Source organism: Staurois parvus, unplaced genomic scaffold (genome assembly GCF_062004578.1).
Source record: "Staurois parvus isolate SC_StPar_1 unplaced genomic scaffold, SC_StPar_1.0 ptg000077l, whole genome shotgun sequence".
NCBI lineage: Eukaryota > Metazoa > Chordata > Amphibia > Anura > Ranidae > Staurois > Staurois parvus.
The window spans coordinates 2,985,001-3,004,937 of NW_028317873.1; the positions used below are offsets into that span (position 1 = coordinate 2,985,001).

Genomic DNA, 19,937 nt, shown 5'->3' on the forward strand with positions numbered 1-19,937 from the left:
ATCCATTGAAAATAATACATCGGTTTATGAATTGTTTTCACAATACGAAGTGTATGTCGGTGCTGATTTTGAAATGCAATTGCCGGCTTTTTTTTTTTCTTCACTATAGCTCACAGCATTCGCTGTCATTTTACCCGAAGTTAACGGAAACTTTGTATCTTTTAAGAAACAGAAAGGAAACATTGTTTCTTTTAACTTGGGGTAATAAACTAAAAGAAACTTTCTGTTAGCTGGAGGGGAAAGTGACAGCTGAATTTCTGAACTACTGTATAGTGAGGAAAACAAAAGCGGTAATTACATTTAAAAACTGGCACCTGACAGCTGATGTAAAAGAATTGCCGGTAATTAAAAAAATTATTTAAAAAACTGCATGGGGTCCCCCCCCCTCCCATCCATACCAAGCCCTTCGGGTCTGGTAAGGATTTTAAGGGGAACTCCCACGCCAATTTTTTTTTTAAAAAATGGCATGGGGGTTCCCCCCCCAAAATCCGTACCAGACCATTATCTGAGAATGCAGCCCGGCATGTCAGGAAAGGGGGGGGGGGGGAACCACATGCCCTCCACGTGGGGGTGTGCTTTGGTGCAGGCCCCCCCCCCCCCCCCCAAAGCACCTTGTCCCCATGTTGATGGGAACAAGGGCCTCTTCCCCACAACTCTGCAGCCCAGCATGTCAGGAAAGAGGGGGGGACGAGTGAGCACCCTCCCCTTCTGAACCATACCAGACCACATGCCCTCCACATGGGGGTGTGCTTTGGTGCAGGCCCCCCCCCAAAGCACCTTGTCCTCATGTTGATGGGAACAAGGGCCTCTTCCCCACAACTCTGGCTGGTGGTTGTGGGGGGTCTGCAGGCAGGGGGCTTATCGGAATCTAGAAGCCCCCTTTAACAAGGGGGCCCCCAGATCCCGGCCCCCCCCCCATGTGAATGAGAATGGGGAACCCCGTTGACGGCTGAAACATTAACACATGGTTGTCACTACTAAAATACCGCATGAATTAATAAAATAACTCATGCGACATTTTAGTAGCATTTACTGTTTTTATGACCTTCAGAACGGATTAATTGGTTTTCAGTGCTTTCCTATGGGAAACAGCGTTTCGGTTTACAAATTTTTCGATATACGAAATGTCCTGCAGAACGAGTTAAATTCGTAAACCGAGGTATTACTGTATGTTGGGTTTTTTTTCCACCCAAATCATACTTTCTTAGGTGGATGCAGGATCGGTCCCCCTGTTGGCTCTAAGGCTAGGTTCACATATGTGCGGATCCGCACGAAAATTCGTGCAGCTGCACCACCCACACAGAGGAATGGCACGCCGCCAACACTGGAAAACGCAACCGTACTGGGAACCGAGGTTCCCATGCGCGCTGCGTTTTCAGAAGTGCAGGGACTTCTTCCCTACAGGGCACGGGAGTCCATTCAAATGAGTGGGCTCTTGTGCCTGCGCCAAACACGGCCCGCACGGCCGCATATATGTGAACCAGGGGTTAGTGTGAGAAGTCAGCAATCACATGACTGAGTTCTCACCACTGCTGTCAGCAGAGAGCAGTGACTGTCAATCACCACTCTCTGCTCTCTCACCGCACTCCCTGGAGCGCTGGGCTATGGAGGGGGAGTGAGGGGCTGGCTCAGGCTCGCTGACAGGCTGGGCCAGGTGCCGCTTAAGACTGGAGTGGATCCCAACTTTAAAGTGGTGATCTTTCCCCAGCCTGGACTGGCTGAGTGACATCAGCCCACAGCAGACTTTAGCCCGTTGTCAGCTGAAAGTGGTACACAGGAGTGCAGAGCGAACTGCCCTCCTGTGATCAACAGTACAAGTACAGCTTTGGCTGTACTTCTCCTTGAAGGGAATCCCTAGTGGTCCCCCTATTCACCCAAACTAGTGTCCCCATTGGAAGATTTTCCCTCCATTACTTTTCTGGGGACAGCACAAAATTTGGAATTTTCTTTTATTTTCACTTTCAATGATAATGGTAAACAGGATAAATAGAGAGAGGGTGAATCTCCCTGACGGGTGCACAGCAAAGAAAAACTGACAAGTGTACTAATCCATCTCCAAAAGTTTTGCCTTTAGTTCCACTTTAACCCTTGCAGTGCTGCACGTTCCCACCACAAGGTATAGTTTTGTTCTTGCTGGAGTTGGGTTTTAACCACTTGCCCCTCTAAGGATTTACCCCCCTTCATGACCAGGCCATTTTTTGCTGTTCGACACTGCGCTATTTCAACTGTTAATTGCGCGGTCATTTAATGTTGTACCCAAACTAAATTTCTGGCCTTTTTTTTCACACAAATGGAGCTTTTTTTGGTGGTATTTGATCACCTCTGCGGCTTTTACTTTTTGCGCTATAAACACAAAAAGACAAAACATTTTGAAAAAAAATATATTTTTCACTTTTGGTTGTAAACGATATCCAATAAACACAAAGTTAGTCATAAATTTAGGCCAAAATGTATTCTGCTACATGTCTGGTAAAAAATAATCTCAATACGTGTATATTAAATGGCTTGTGTAAAAGTTATACCGTCTACAAACTATGGTGTGTATATATATATATTGGAATTTACGCAGCTTTTTACTCTCTGACTGCCTATTACATTTCTTGAGGTGCCAGAATTCCAGGGTAGTACAACCCCCCCCCCTCCTCCCAAATGACCCCTTTTTGGAAATTAGAGACCCCCGGTATTTTGCAGAGAGGCATGTTGAGTCCATGGAACATTTTATTTTTTTTCCACAAATGTATTGAAAAGTAAATTTTTTTTCCACACAAAGTTGTCACTTTAACCATTTGCCTACCGGGCACTTATACCCCCTTCCTGCCCAGGCCAATTTTCAGCTTTCAGCGCTGTCGCACTTTCAGTGACAATTGCGCGGTCATGCAACACTGTACCCATATGGCATTGTTATCTTTTTTTTCTCATAAATAGAGCTTTCTTTTTGTGGTATTTACTCGCTGCTGGGTGTTTTTTTTTTTTTTGCACTATAAACAAAAAAAGAGCACAAATTTTGAATAAAAAATTTTTTCCTTTGTTTCTATTATAAAATGTTGCAAACAGGTAATTTTTCTCCATCACTGCTTTGCGTTAATAGGCGGCACTGATCAGGCGGCATTGATGAGCTGGCACTGATATGCAACAATGATGGGCACTTGTGGGTGGCACTAATGGGCACTTGTGGGCAGCGCTGCTGGGCACAGATGGGTGGCACTGGTGGGCACTGATCATCAGGGTACTGATGATCGGTGTCAATCCCTCCTCTGACAATTGCCGGTTACCGGCAGTACGTTCCTCACGCTGTGACAGTGAGAGGAAACTGCAGCCGATAACCGGCAACTGCATTTAGCGGTGATCTGCTGTGTCATTGGACATGGCTGATCACGTGGTAAAAGGCTGCTGTGATTGGTCTTTTACCACGTCACATGATCAGCTGAGTCCTTAAGACACAGTGATCACAGAAATCACCGGGTATGCACCCCCCGGGGGGGGCGCGCGGGAGGGCAAGTTCTGGGAGGATGTCATATGACACCCTCCCAGAACTGGCTGGCCGCAGTGTAGCTGTCATTTGGCTATCTGCAGTCGGCAAGTGGTTAATGATATATTGCTCATGGATATATGGGGAATAACACCCCTAAACACATTCTTCTGCGTACGGCAATACCACATGTGAGAGACTTTTTGGCAGCCTAGCTACATACAGGCCCCCAATGACCACCTCTAGGCTTTCAAAGAGCACATTTCCTCATATCACTTCCCCACTACCCATCACAGTTTCGGAGACTCTAAAATGCCAGGATAGTACAAACACCCCCCAAAATGACCCCTTTTTGGAAAGTAGACACCCCAAGGAATTTGAGAAGAGGCATGGCGAGTATTTTACAGATATCAATTTTGCAGCAGGGTTTTGAAAAAGAAAAAAAAAATTTTGTTTTCTTTCTTCGTTTTCCAAAAACGTGGCAATAAATGAGATCTGCAAAATACTCACCGTGCCTCTTAGCAAATAGCTTGCAGTGTACTTTCCAAAAAAGAGGTTGCTGCTACTATCCTGGCATTTCAGAGCCATCATTAGAAACGTATGCCCCACATCACCCACTCCCAAGCCTTTTCTGACACTTTTTGTTCAGATGAACAAAGTTTTTTTTTTTTTTTCTAGAAAATTACTTTGAACGCCCAAACATAATTTTTTTTCTTTTAACCACCTCCCGTCCGGCCCATGCATATAAACAGCTAGACGGTGGCAGTGCAGGATCGGGTGGCCATTTATAAACGGCCTCCCCGCACCCTTCTTGTGCGCGCCCCCTGGGATCCGGTGCCCGCTGTGTCCTCCGGACACAGTGGAACACTGATCGTCGGGCGGGACCTCTCTACAAGGTCCCGATCATGTGATCGCTGATTGGCCAATCAGTGATCACATGCAAAGTAGTAAGCAAGATGTCACTTGTGACATCATTGCTTACTACGCGTGAAATCTGTGAATGATCACAGAGGTCACATGGTACAAGGCTATTCACAACAGCCTTGTACCATGTGATGACAAGCTGTGACCAATCACAGCTCACTCAGTAGTTCTCAATGGCTGCAAGAATGCAGCTAGAGAAAAGGAGAAATGATTGCTTTTACATCCTTTATGGGTGTAAACGCAATCAGTGTAAAAAAAAAAAAAAATTTTCATCACCCCCCACAAGTATGACAGTGTCACCATGGTGACACTGTACTGCTAGGGTGACAGTATGTAAAAAAAAAAATAATAAAGAAAAAATAATATAAAAAAAGTTTAAAAATTATAATTTTGGTTATAAACTTATTTGGGTTATTTTTTTTTTTGTTTTACTAAAAATATAACGGAATACATTTTGGCCAAGATTTATGATGCAATATTATTTATTTGCAAAATTTTATAAGAAAAACACTTTTTCAAAATTTTTGGACTTTTTAATTTACATAGAAAAAAAAATCCCAGTGGTGAATAAATACCACCAAAATAAAGCTTTATCTGTCTAAAAAAAAATGCTAAAAAATTCATATGGGTACAGTGTTGCATGACCGCGCAATTGTCATTCAAAGTGTGATAGCGCTGAAAGCTGAAAATTGGCCTGGACAGGAAGGGGGTGAAAGTGTCCGGACTGGAAGTGGTTACAGCAGAGGCCCTAGAGAATAAAACGGTGGGTGTTGAAATTTTTTACGTCACACATTTGCGCAGGGATTTTTCAAATGCAAATCTTTTGGGGAAAATATACTTTTTGGAATTTTAATGCACAAAAACACAATATATTACCCAATTGTTTGATAAATCATAAAAGATGATGTTACGCCGAATAAATAGATACCAAACATGACATGCTTTAAATTTGCATATGCCAGTGCAGTGGCAAAGTACATACATTTTTATTATCGATAGGCGATGCTTTAAAAACCTTTACAGGTCACAATTTATATTTACACAGGAGGTCTAGTGCTAGAATTACTGCCCTTGATCTGACCTTCACGGTTGATACCTCACATGCATGGTGCAACCACTGTTTACGTCACAGGGTCAACGCTTGCGCGCGTAGTGAGTCAATGGTGCATTTTTTTTTTTTATTATTTTTACACTGTCCCTTTTCATTTTTCTTTTTTTTTAATCGCTTTTAATGCTATCACAGGGAATGCAAATATCCCCTATAACTTCAATGGGCATTGTCATATATTCTATTTGAGAAATCTGGGGTCTATCAGACTCTGGATATCTCCTCTGCCCATACATTATCTAATCAACACAAGATCGGTGTGATCAGATACTTTCCCAATTTACAAATGGTGCTGTTTATATCCTGCGAAACTGAAGTAATTAAATGCTCGTAGCTTCCGATTTCTTAGGCTATAGAGATGATTGAAGTCATTCTGGTCTCTGATCAGCTCTATAGTCAGCCAGCGGATCTGCCAGCTGCATTCTTGGATTCCCCTGTGGGACAGGAAAGCCCAAGAAAACAGTGGAAGGCGGCAGGAGGGGTGGATGTTCCTTCCCACTGATTGTAAAAACAATTCAGCAGCTAACTGGCCACTAGGATTGCTTTTAAATGAAAGCTTACCACCAGCTGAAAAAAAACTATACCAGGATGATGCCTGTAGCTGTGGGCATCATCCCGGTATAACTACTCAAAGTCTAGTGACGTACCAGTACATTGCTGGTCCATGTTGGACATATATGTAACAGCAGAGAACACGGGCATATGATGAATGGGGTCTGTGGACCAATATGACCGCAATTCATTCTTTTTTGTAATGCCCATGTTGAATGTAAATCTAAAAAAGTATTAAATTCAGAAACCGTGATAGGTTTCCATGCGAATTGTCTGACAAGAGCTGAATTTGGGTGGGCGGCTATGTATTGTGCGTATAAATTGCCTTGGCCCACAATCATTTTGGTACAAATCTTCTCTGAAAAACAGCTGAGGGCCTAAACGCTAGTAGCAAATGGGACTGATCGTGCTAACACTGCGTTTTTGGGGACACTATACCAAGGAAGCACTTTATAGTTCTGTTCATGATCAATATATTGATCTGTACAAACACTATACTGGTAATGGCGGTGATCAGCGACCTATAGCGTAAGTGCGATAGTGTGCGGACAATCTCACGCTAACTGACCCTGACGCTATCTGATGTCACTAGTGGCAGGAATACAGTGATCAGGGAAAAATTCTATATACTGACACTGTACTAATGGCACTGGCTGGGTGACGGGGCGATCAAAGGTGCTAATTGACCGTGTGTGTGTAAAAATGTCGTGCTTTTACTCTGTGCTGCGTTCTCTCCTCCCTCCCTGGACTGACCGGGGGGGGGGGGGGGGGACAGCGGGGGGCGCAGACGCGTTCACATCCCAAAATAGGAAGCAACGCAAGATTATGTTACTGCTTGCCCGCAACATTCGGGTAAGCAGTTGGCAAGTAGCTTAAAAAAAACCTTAAAAAATGAAAAAAAAAAACATTCTCAATATCGTGTTTTTTATTTTATTTTTTTTTTCACCATTTTTGAAAGTTAAAAAAAAAAAAAAAACTTTTATCAGAATAGTACAATGTTACCATAGTAACATTGTACTACTGTGTGTGTGTGCGGGGGGGGGGGTGACCAGGGATTATTTTTTTTTTACACTTTGCTTTGCAGGAGAAATAAAGATCCTTTCTCCTGCAATGCAAAGCTTGCTGTCATGAATTTTAACTCATTCATGAACTGTCATCAATGAGTTAAGTTTTTGACAGCTCGATAGTGATCTGTGATTGGCTGGAGCTGGTCACATGGTACGGGGTGCTGTAATTGGACCCATGTATCATGTGACAACTGTAGGCCAATCACAGCTCACTAGGAAGAGAAGCAGAGCTGTTACAAATGAGATTGATTCATAACAGTTTGCTTACATTGTGATCACGTAGTGATGATCACCTGGTTCCGTTCATCGTGATCTTCATTCTGCTGTGCTGGCTAGACACAGCAGTCGCGGTTGGGGAGCGCAGCGCCCCCCTGTGTTGGTACAGCCAGATTGACATACGGGTACGTCACTGTGCCTGTAGCTGCCGCCCAGCAGCAGAAGATTGCGGTTGGGCGGGAAGTGGTTAAAGCTGAACTCCAGGTATTGTATGGTTTTAAGTGTCCCTATTCCATATATGACCGTTAACAAAATATTAACCGTTAACAAAATAGTATCGGTGCGGTTCCGACTTGGCTGCTTTTGGTGCGATTTGCATAGACATCTGTGTCAGATGTCTTGCAAATTGCACCTGAAATCGGCAAGTCACCGACTTTGAAATCATACAACTTCACTGTAAGTCGCACGATTTCAAAGTCGGGTTTGATGTGAACGGGGTGTAAACACCTTCACTGCAGCTCCTTTTGAGAGGTCTGGAAGGACCTCCAACTGATTAACCGCTTGCCACCCTGCCACTGTATATATACGTGTGCAGGGCGGCACTCAGGCGCAAAACCACAAACGGGTTCCGCGTTCTCGCCGGCAGGGGGCGCGCGCGCTCCCGCCGACCCGCGGGTGACACGATTTGATCCCGAAGGGATCAATCATTCGATTTCAGCCAGTGATGTCTGGCTGAAATCAGATGATCGGTCCCTGTCCTATCCTGTCCTGTGTTGAAGTTTACACAGGACAGGATATGCTGTCATTCTTCTCTGCCTGGACACATTCCGTTCCAGACAGAGAAGAAGACACATTAAAAGTGAGTACAAAGCACTACACTAACAGAACACACCTAGGTCACATTTAACCCCTTGATCGCCCCCCCCCCCCCAGTTAACCCCTTCACTGCCCTGTCACCAGTGTCACTGATCAGTGAACCGATTTTTACTGATCACTGTATCAGTGTCGCTGGCGACTTCCGATAGTGTTAGCGCCCCTCCCAGATAGCGCCAGATTGCCCGCTAGTACACCAGTAATCCCATTTAACCCCTTAATCTCTCCCCCCCCGTTAACCCCTTCACTGCCCTGTCACCAGTGTCATTGATTACAGTGAATAGATTTTTACTGATCACTGTATAAGTGTCACTGGTGACTTCCGATAGTGTTAGCGCCCCTCCCAGATAGCGCCAGTTTGCCCGCTAATGCACGGGATTTTTTTTACCAAAAACATGTAGCAGAATACATTTTGGCTTAAATTTATGACTAACTTTGAGTTTACGATATATTTTTTATAGCTGAAAGTAGAAAATATTGTTTTTTTTCAAAATTTTTGTGTTTTTTTTGTTTATAGCGCAAAAAATAAAAAGCGCACAGGTGATAAAATACCACCAAAAGAAAGCTCTATTTGTGTGAAAAAAAGGACGTAAATTTCGTTTGGGTACAGCATTGCATGACCGCGCAATTATCAGTTGAATTAGTGCAGCGCTAAACAGCAAAAAAAAGGCCTGGTCATTAAGGGGGGTAAATCCTCAGGTGCTCAAGTGGTTAAACATAGTTCAGTGCTCACAGTTCATATGTGAATGGCGTGGATTTTTTGCTAAACATGTAATGTTTGCTGTTATGATGGAATACTTTTGTGGTTTTTAACCCAATAAAGCTTTGACTTTGTTCATTCCAAGATAATCAAAATCTTTATTTGGCAAGATGCCAAAATAAAGCTGGCGATTGCATTTAAAAACAATGTCGTTTTTTTTTAAATGTAATTACCAGCTTTTTTTTCCTTTTACTATAGCTGTCATTCTTGGGGGACTAAAGAAAACAAAGGGGTGGGGTCACCCAGTGACAATACCCAGTGACCCCGCCCTTTAGTTCCTGGGAAAGTGACCACTCATTCTCTGAGCTATAGTGAAGGAAAAAAATAGCCGGTAATTACATTTAAATACCAACACTGATATATAGTGACATCCAGTGAGGGAGCCTCTCTGTATACACTGCTCCTCTCCTGCCCCCAACTTGCACACTCTGCCCCCCCCCCCCCCCTCTCCTACCTATAAAGAGGACTTGTTACTTTTATGCTATCACATAGGGAACTATTGGTACCCTATGTTATAGCAATAAAACCATAAGTTAAAAAAAATAAAAATAGAAATAGAAAATAATTTGGAGCCTTCCCACCCCCACATACACAGATGTTTGGGTTTAGTTTTCGGCCACGTGCATTCTGAATTTTTGGTATTGGTTTCAGCACCAGAATTTTCATTTCAGTGCACCACTATACTAAATGTTAGGTTAGGACATCCCCTTAGCAGAAAAACACCCCCAAAGCAGAATGTTTCCACCACCATGTTTCACAGTTGGGATGGTGTTCTTGGGGTTATAGGCAACATTCCTCCTCCTCCAAACACGGCGAGTTGAGTTGATGCCAAAGAGCTCGATTTTGGTCTCATCTGACCACAACACTTTCAACCAGTCCTCCTCTGAAGTTTGCTACTGAATATCTGAATGATGCAGATGGGCCTGGACATGTGCTTTCTTGTGCAGAGGGATCTTTTGGTCACTGCAGGATTTCAATCCTTGTCGGCGTAGTGTGTTACCAATTGTTTTCTTGGTGACTGTGGTCCCAGCTGCCTGGAGATCATTGACAAGATCCTCCTGTGTAGTTCTGGGATGATTCCTCACTGTTCTCATGATCATTGACACTCCACAAGGTGAGATCTTGCATGGTGCACCAGACCTAGGGAGACTGACACTTGTTTTGTGTTTCTTCCATTTGTGAATGATTGCACCTTCTGTAGATGAGAAAAAGGAGAGAAGCGCCTCTAAGTGCAATAAGTCTTTTAATTCAAGTCTAAATGTAGAAACACTCACATGTGTGAAGTAATCATAAGCATAAAAACCGTGGTTAACAATAGTTAACGGTGGGGTGGTAACCCGGGTGAAGAGCCGTCATCTCTCTGCGATGTGGGGAGGTCAGCTCTCGGCTGGAACAGCGTGGTGGCTGGAGGGGGAACAGTGGTGAGGCCAGCCTTCATGCACGTCCTCCCTCAAAGCCGGATGGAACGCACGCTGGAACGTAGCGGCGGCGTGGCCGTGATGACGTCAGATCCCAGGGTGCACTGCGACGCGTTTCGGAGCATGCACTGGCCGTGGAAGGCGGAAGTGCACTCCTTTTTCAAGCAGGGGGAAGTGGATGAACAGGGGTGAATATATAGGGAACGTGAGTCTAATTGATCAATTAACCAATTAACCAGTGATTGACCATTGCTGTCAGGTGAATAGTGTAAAGTCATGGATGTTAACTGGGGGGTAAAAGGAAACCAAATGGAAAAAAGAGAGGATGTAATAAATAAGAAAACGGAAGACGAAAGAAAAAAAAAAAAAAAAAAAAAAATTATGTTCTGGGAGATTAGTGGGGTAAAATGTTCACCTTGCAGCACTGGCACATCAATTATGTAACAGTAGTGAGCAGATATTTAGTGGTAATACAGCATGATTGCAAGATGATAAACATATTGGTAATAATACATGCAGATGACATTATAAAAAGTAAATTACATTGTAAAAAATTGTAAAAAATAGAATAAAATATAAATAATGAACAAAAGGTTATAAATAATAAACTAAAAATTGGATAAAAAAAAAAAAAAAAAAAAAAAAAAAAAAAAAAAATTCGATAAAAAATTTGATTAAAAAATTCGATTAAAAAATTCGATTAAAAAAAAAAAAAAAAAAAAATTATAAAGAAAGGGGGGGGGGGGGGGAAGTATCATTGTGAGTGTTGAGTGGCTGTGAATGGGAGATTGTAGTGTTTATAGTATAGTGTTAATGTCTAATTCCTCGTTGAGTCCGCCTGGGGACAATGTATCTAATGTAAATATCCAATAAGTTTCTTGTGAACAGAGTTTTTTGAAACGATCAGACTCAGAGAGATTGTTGTGTATGGATTCTAAGACCCATACTTGTAGGCCATCAGTGGATTTTTGGTGATATTCAAGGAAGTGGCGGGGGACGCTATGTTTGTCTTTACCATCTTCAATAAGACGTCTGTGCTCGCCAAACCTGGCGCGGAGGGGTCTGATGGTTCGTCCCACATATAGGAGGCCGCAAGGGCAGGATATACAATAGATCACATGATCAGTGGAGCAGTTGTAAAATTCTTTGAATGAATAGGTTTTTCCTTTTGTGGTGAAGTTTTTTTGTCCGTGTTTAACGAATTGGCAAGTTTTGCATAGCGCTTTGTTGCATCTATACATGCCGACAATGGGTATGAGGCAGATTGTGTTGAGTGTGTTGGTGGGTGGGTTGTATTTGCTGGGGGCAATCTTGTTTTTAAGGTTGATGGCTTTGCGGTAGGTGTATTTTGGTTTTTTATCTAAGATGTCTATTAAATGTGGATCCTGTAGTAGTATCGGCCAATGTCTATTGATGATAGACTCCATTTTGTGAAAGTTGTTGTGGAATTTGGTTATAAATCTGACCTGGTTGGGAGGCTCTGAGTTATTGTGTGTTTGGGGTCTACCCTTGTGGTAGAAGGAGTGGGCCTCATCTACTAGCTTGTGTGGGTAACCTTTGTCTAGGAATTTCTTTATTAGAATGTCACTCTGGAGATTGTAATCTGAATCTGTGGTGCAGTTTTGTCTGAGACGACAGAATTGTCCTTTAGGTATATTTTGGATCCATTTGGGGTGGTGGCAGCTGTTGAAGTGGAGGTATGAGTTGCCAGATACGGGTTTGAAGTGGTTTTTTGTTAATATTTGGAGATTGTCATGGTATAATTCGAGATCTAGGAATACAAGAGTATGTTTGTGGTGAGTGGAGGTGAAGGACAGTCCAAAAGGATTTGAATTGCAATGGGTTACGAACTGGTCTACGTGTGATATTGGTCCATCCCAGATGACGATAATGTCATCTATGTAACGGCCGTAAAAGATGATGTGGGCGGCAAAGGGATTGTTGTGCCATATGTGTTTGTCCTCCCAGAAACTCATAGTCAAGTTGGCATATGAGGGTGCAAAGTTGGCTCCCATGGCTGTACCTTGAGTTTGTAAGTAGAAATCGTGGTTGAATGTGAAGTAATTGTGTTTGAGGCAAAATGAGGTGGCGTCTACTATAAAGGAAGATTGTTTGGGGTTGAGTGATGGATCCAAGGATAGATAATGCTGGATGGCGGTGATGCCTACATCATGGGGTATCGAGGTGTATAGGGAGCAGACATCTAACGAGACCCAACAATAGTCGGGTTCCCAGGAGTATGTTTGGAGTAATTCTAGCAAGTGTCCGCTGTCCCGGATATATGAGTGTTGAGCCTGTGCAAGGGGTTGTAGGAAGTGGTCGATATATTGGGAGAAACCGCTGGTAATGCTCCCTGTGGCCGCTACGATTGGTCTTCCTGGTGGATTATTTGGATTTTTGTGTACTTTGGGGAGAAAGTAAAAATACGGGGTGTTGTAGAAGTCTTTAGATAGAAAAGAGGCTTCCTGCTTGGTGATGACACCATCAAGTAAGGCTGTGTTCGTTAGTAGTAGTGCGTCCTGTTTGAATTCGGGTAGTGGGTCTTTAGTTAATTTGGTATACGTGGATGTGTCTGAGAGGAGTCTGAGGGCTTCGTCTATGTAGTCAGTGGTATTAAGAAGTACAATGCCGCCGCCTTTATCGGCGGGCTTGATAATAATGTCCTTATTGTTTGATAAAGTGGTAATGGATCCACAAACCAACAACAAAAAAACCCTATAAATATACCTCAGACCATCACCACCCCTATACCCATAACTGGTGACACCACACCTAATGGCACTCAGATTCCCATCACCCACACAAACACCCCTCAACCCATATCCCCATCCACCGATGCCCATACTGTCATCACCCTTGGCCTTCCGATTTCGAACAATCATCTTAACCCCACTCTCATTTCTGCTCACCACTCCCCCACCAACACCTCACCGTCTTTTTTAGGTCAAAATCCCCCCCACGGAAAAAGAAAACACACAGAGGCTGTAGGGGGGGACGAAATAAACACCGCAACACACACCAAACACAAACACCGCAAACTGTAAAAATCTTCAACTTATCCAACCATCAACTATCACAAACTGAAATCTCTCTGCTCAATCACGGTCTAAACTTTGCCCCAACTTCCCCACCCAACTTATTCACACTATTCAAAGACCTGAATAAATTTATACGCAATCTCACCTTAAAAAGATTCTTTCACATTCAATCCAAAAAAACTCAGCCTACAGCCATTTCACCTGACACAGACAATATCAACCCCTCAACCCCATCTGACTCAGACGCCTTAGACATATTAGAACAATTATTTGCTGAGTCTCACCCTGATGATGGCCCACCTTTAGATTTTACACTCACTTCACAACTTTTATACCCCCCACCTGTGGCACACACTACGCTCAGACCCAAATCAGTATTCAATCCCACACATTCTAAGGGCCCCTACCTGGAAAGTTTTTATAGAGTAGTCTACTCGGAATTCATCAAATTGTGCAATCCCAACCAGCACCATTCCGCCTCTAATCTACCAAACACTGTAAAAAAATCCATTACCACTTTATCAAACAATAAGGACATTATTATCAAGCCCGCCGATAAAGGCGGCGGCATTGTACTTCTTAATACCACTGACTACATAGACGAAGCCCTCAGACTCCTCTCAGACACATCCACGTATACCAAATTAACTAAAGACCCACTACCCGAATTCAAACAGGACGCACTACTACTAACGAACACAGCCTTACTTGATGGTGTCATCACCAAGCAGGAAGCCTCTTTTCTATCTAAAGACTTCTACAACACCCCGTATTTTTACTTTCTCCCCAAAGTACACAAAAATCCAAATAATCCACCAGGAAGACCAATCGTAGCGGCCACAGGGAGCATTACCAGCGGTTTCTCCCAATATATCGACCACTTCCTACAACCCCTTGCACAGGCTCAACACTCATATATCCGGGACAGCGGACACTTGCTAGAATTACTCCAAACATACTCCTGGGAACCCGACTATTGTTGGGTCTCGTTAGATGTCTGCTCCCTATACACCTCGATACCCCATGATGTAGGCATCACCGCCATCCAGCATTATCTATCCTTGGATCCATCACTCAACCCCAAACAATCTTCCTTTATAGTAGACGCCACCTCATTTTGCCTCAAACACAATTACTTCACATTCAACCACGATTTCTACTTACAAACTCAAGGTACAACCATGGGAGCCAACTTTGCACCCTCATATGCCAACTTGACTATGAGTTTCTGGGAGGACAAACACATATGGCACAACAATCCCTTTGCCGCCCACATCATCTTTTACGGCCGTTACATAGATGACATTATCGTCATCTGGGATGGACCAATATCACACGTAGACCAGTTCGTAACCCATTGCAATTCAAATCCTTTTGGACTGTCCTTCACCTCCACTCACCACAAACATACTCTTGTATTCCTAGATCTCGAATTATACCATGACAATCTCCAAATATTAACAAAAAACCACTTCAAACCCGTATCTGGCAACTCATACCTCCACTTCAACAGCTGCCACCACCCCAAATGGATCCAAAATATACCTAAAGGACAATTCTGTCGTCTCAGACAAAACTGCACCACAGATTCAGATTACAATCTCCAGAGTGACATTCTAATAAAGAAATTCCTAGACAAAGGTTACCCACACAAGCTAGTAGATGAGGCCCACTCCTTCTACCACAAGGGTAGACCCCAAACACACAATAACTCAGAGCCTCCCAACCAGGTCAGATTTATAACCAAATTCCACAACAACTTTCACAAAATGGAGTCTATCATCAATAGACATTGGCCGATACTACTACAGGATCCACATTTAATAGACATCTTAGATAAAAAACCAAAATACACCTACCGCAAAGCCATCAACCTTAAAAACAAGATTGCCCCCAGCAAATACAACCCACCCACCAACACACTCAACACAATCTGCCTCATACCCATTGTCGGCATGTATAGATGCAACAAAGCGCTATGCAAAACTTGCCAATTCGTTAAACACGGACAAAAAAACTTCACCACAAAAGGAAAAACCTATTCATTCAAAGAATTTTACAACTGCTCCACTGATCATGTGATCTATTGTATATCCTGCCCTTGCGGCCTCCTATATGTGGGACGAACCATCAGACCCCTCCGCGCCAGGTTTGGCGAGCACAGACGTCTTATTGAAGATGGTAAAGACAAACATAGCGTCCCCCGCCACTTCCTTGAATATCACCAAAAATCCACTGATGGCCTACAAGTATGGGTCTTAGAATCCATACACAACAATCTCTCTGAGTCTGATCGTTTCAAAAAACTCTGTTCACAAGAAACTTATTGGATATTTACATTAGATACATTGTCCCCAGGCGGACTCAACGAGGAATTAGACATTAACACTATACTATAAACACTACAATCTCCCATTCACAGCCACTCAACACTCACAATGATACTTCCCCCCCCCCCCCCCCTTTCTTTATAATTTTTTTTTTTTTTTTTTTTTTTTTTTTTTTTTTAATCGAATTTTTTAATCAAATTTTTTAATCAAATTTTTTATCGAATTTTTTTTTTTTTTTTTTTTAATCCAATTTTTAGTTTATTATTTATAACCTTTTGTTCATTATTTATATTTTATTCTATTTTTTACAATTTTTTACAATGTAATTTACTTTTTATAATGTCATCTGCATGTATTATTACCAATATGTTTATCATCTTGCAATCATGCTGTATCATCTTGCAATCATGCTGTATTACCACTAAATATCTGCTCACTACTATAAACCATAAAAATGCTGCGCTACATTCAAACTAATTAAAGTAAATGTGGAATTCAATATCTCAAGAGAAATATTAACAATAATAATAAATATAATTATAAATGTGCTTAGTGATAACACAAAAAAGTGATGGCAAAAGCACAAAACTTAAATCAATACGCATGTGCAAAAAAATGCACATACATATATTACATCACACGTGCAAAAATGTGAAGTGAAATATATCTAAATAATACACGCAAACTCAAAGTCCAATGAATATTAAAGGTGAAAAAAAGGTTCCAATAATGGAATATTAAAGGTGAAAAAAATATATTTTTTGGTTAACTGTGTTTCCAATATACTGTAAAGTGACCACAGGTGAAACAAAACGTGCAGGTATCTGGGTGTAGATAGAGCTTGTGAATCCAACCACCTTCTGGATTAGCCTCTCACCTCATCACTTCGACCCTTGCGGGTCAAAGAGCAGTAATGGATCCCTCTCACAGATCCTCCAGGCACCAAAGCACTCCAAAACCACTTCTCAGGATATAATATTCCCACTCAGCTCTTCTCCAGGTATAGATGAAATATCACTTTCCCAGAACAAAACAGAGGGATCCTCCCATAGTGTAGTATGTTTATTATAGGAACATCAAATCTTTAGTGAAAATACACTTACGTAGCAGCCAGTCCACATTAGACCCTCATGCTCTCAAATGAGGATATATGTATGTAAGTTGGGTGTACAGCTGAATCCACAGGTGTACCAAGATGGCCGCCACGCCGGAAATACGTCACCGCGCTACGCCGACGCGTTACGTCACAATATCACGTGACTTCATCATGAGCCCTGATGAAGTCACGTGATATTGTGACGTAACGCGTCGGCGTAGCGCGGTGACGTATTTCCGGCGTGGCGGCCATCTTGGTACACCTGTGGATTCAGCTGTACACCCAACTTACATACATATATCCTCATTTGAGAGCATGAGGGTCTAATGTGGACTGGCTGCTACGTAAGTGTATTTTCACTAAAGATTTGATGTTCCTATAATAAACATACTACACTATGGGAGGATCCCTCTGTTTTGTTCTGGGAAAGTGATATTTCATCTATACCTGGAGAAGAGCTGAGTGGGAATATTATATCCTGAGAAGTGGTTTTGGAGTGCTTTGGTGCCTGGAGGATCTGTGAGAGGGATCCATTACTGCTCTTTGACCCGCAAGGGTCGAAGTGATGAGGTGAGAGGCTAATCCAGAAGGTGGTTGGATTCACAAGCTCTATCTACACCCAGATACCTGCACGTTTTGTTTCACCTGTGGTCACTTTACAGTATATTGGAAACACAGTTAACCAAAAAATATATTTTTTTCACCTTTAATATTCCATTATTGGAACCTTTTTTTCACCTTTAATATTCATTGGACTTTGAGTTTGCGTGTATTATTTAGATATATTTCACTTCACATTTTTGCACGTGTGATGTAATATATGTATGTGCATTTTTTTGCACATGCGTATTGATTTAAGTTTTGTGCTTTTGCCATCACTTTTTTGTGTTATCACTAAGCACATTTATAATTATATTTATTATTATTGTTAATATTTCTCTTGAGATATTGAATTCCACATTTACTTTAATTAGTTTGAATGTAGCGCAGCATTTTTATGGTTTATATTCACTTGATCATTGGTATATGATTTAATGCTAGCAGCTGTTTGGGGTTCTTTTATTATATATTTTTTATTATTTTAACACACATTTGGAGCGCAGGAGGGTCACACCATTATCTGCTCACTACTGTTACATAATTGATGTGCCAGTGCTGCAAGGTGAACATTTTACCCCACTAATCTCCCAGAACATAATTTTTTTTTTTTTTTTTATTTATTTTTTTTTTTTTATTTTTTTTTTTTTTTTTTCTTTCGTCTTCCGTTTTCTTATTTATTACATCCTCTCTTTTTTCCATTTGGTTTCCTTTTACCCCCCAGTTAACATCCATGACTTTACACTATTCACCTGACAGCAATGGTCAATCACTGGTTAATTGGTTAATTGATCAATTAGACTCACGTTCCCTATATATTCACCCCTGTTCATCCACTTCCCCCTGCTTGAAAAAGGAGTGCACTTCCGCCTTCCACGGCCAGTGCATGCTCCGAAACGCGTCGCAGTGCACCCTGGGATCTGACGTCATCACGGCCACGCCGCCGCTACGTTCCAGCGTGCGTTCCATCCGGCTTTGAGGGAGGACGTGCATGAAGGCTGGCCTCACCACTGTTCCCCCTCCAGCCACCACGCTGTTCCAGCCGAGAGCTGACCTCCCCACATCGCAGAGAGATGACGGCTCTTCACCCGGGTTACCACCCCACCGTTAACTATTGTTAACCACGGTTTTTATGCTTATGATTACTTCACACATGTGAGTGTTTCTACATTTAGACTTGAATTAAAAGACTTATTGCACTTAGAGGCGCTTCTCTCCTTTTTCTCATCTACAGAAGTTGCTACAGCTTATTTGGAAGCCTTGCCCTCAGTGCCACACGGAATCCTACGCTCTTCATACAGTAGCCACTAATACCACCATCACCCATACTACCATTTCCCAGGACTTTGCAGTGTTTGCGCTGTTACAACCCTTCCTCATTTTTTGTGAATGATTGCACCAACTGTTGTCACCTTCTCACCAAGCTGCTTGGCCATAGTTTGGTAGCCCAGTTCAGCCTTGTGTAGGTCTACAATCTTGTCCCTGACATCCTTGGACAGCTCTTTGGTCTTTGCCATGGTGGAGAGTTTGGAATCTGAATGTTTGATTGCTCCTGTGGACAGGTGTCTTTTATACAGGTAACAAAATGAGATTAGCAGCACTCCCTTTAAGAGACTGCTTCTAATCTCAGCTTGTTACCTGTATGAAAGACACCTGGTAGCCAGAAATCCTGCTGAATGATAGGGGATCAAAATACTTATTTCCCTCATGAACATACAAATCTGTGCATCATTTATTAGACATGCATTTCTGCTGAATTTTGTGTTGCTATTCTGTCTCTGTGTTACAATACACCTCCCATTCGATTTTTAGACTGATCATTTCTTTGTGAGTGGGCAAACATTCAAAATCAGCCGGGGATCAAATACTTATTTCCTTCACTGTAGATGAAAAAGGGAAGTACGGGAAGTAAAGAAAAATGAAATGGCTTTATATAAGGGTGGATAATAATCAATGATTTTTTTTAAAAATTAAAAAAAATACGATTTTTTTTTTTATTTAAATCGGATTTTTTTTATTTAAATCGGATTGTTTTGATTTTATTCGGATTGTTTTGATTTTAATCGGATTGTTTTGATTTTAATCGCATTGTTTTGATTTTAATCGGATTGTTTTGATTTTAATCGGATTGTTTTGATTTTAATCGGATTGTTTTAAATAAAATGCTTTTTGAGGAAAATATATTACCATCCAAAGGTTATTCCATCATGAAATAAAGATTAGTTTTTTAATTATGTAGAATAAGGCTGTATATGTTTATTTTTTTTGGTAAATAAATTCCATGAATCCATTCACAATGTCATGCTCTTCCAGAGGTTTCTGTAAGATTATTGGGCAGTTTCTCTGCCTACAAGATATTATCACAGATGATTGGTTTACTTTTGCAGTTCTCAAAACTGAATTTGACTCAGCGGAGATCACATGCCTCTTCTTCACAGCAAAAATGTTATAACATGAACAGAGTTAAGAAAAAGACCTTCATCCTAACT

At 41.9% G+C, this 19,937-nt stretch overlaps 2 protein-coding genes across 2 annotated transcripts in view; one reads left to right on the plus strand and one right to left on the minus strand.

Annotated features, from left to right (window-relative positions):
- TEX10 (testis expressed 10) overlaps nt 1–19,937 on the plus strand; it is a 128,804-nt gene that overhangs the window by 956 nt on the left and 107,911 nt on the right. The window lies entirely within an intron of this gene.
- On the minus strand, nt 141–13,269 carry LOC149469282 (uncharacterized). Its single transcript, XM_089669427.1, has 2 exons — nt 11,506–13,269; nt 141–158 (listed from the first exon to the last, which is right to left on the minus strand). Exons 1-2 carry the CDS (start codon nt 13,267–13,269, stop codon nt 141–143), a joined length of 1,782 nt encoding a protein of 593 aa, XP_089525553.1.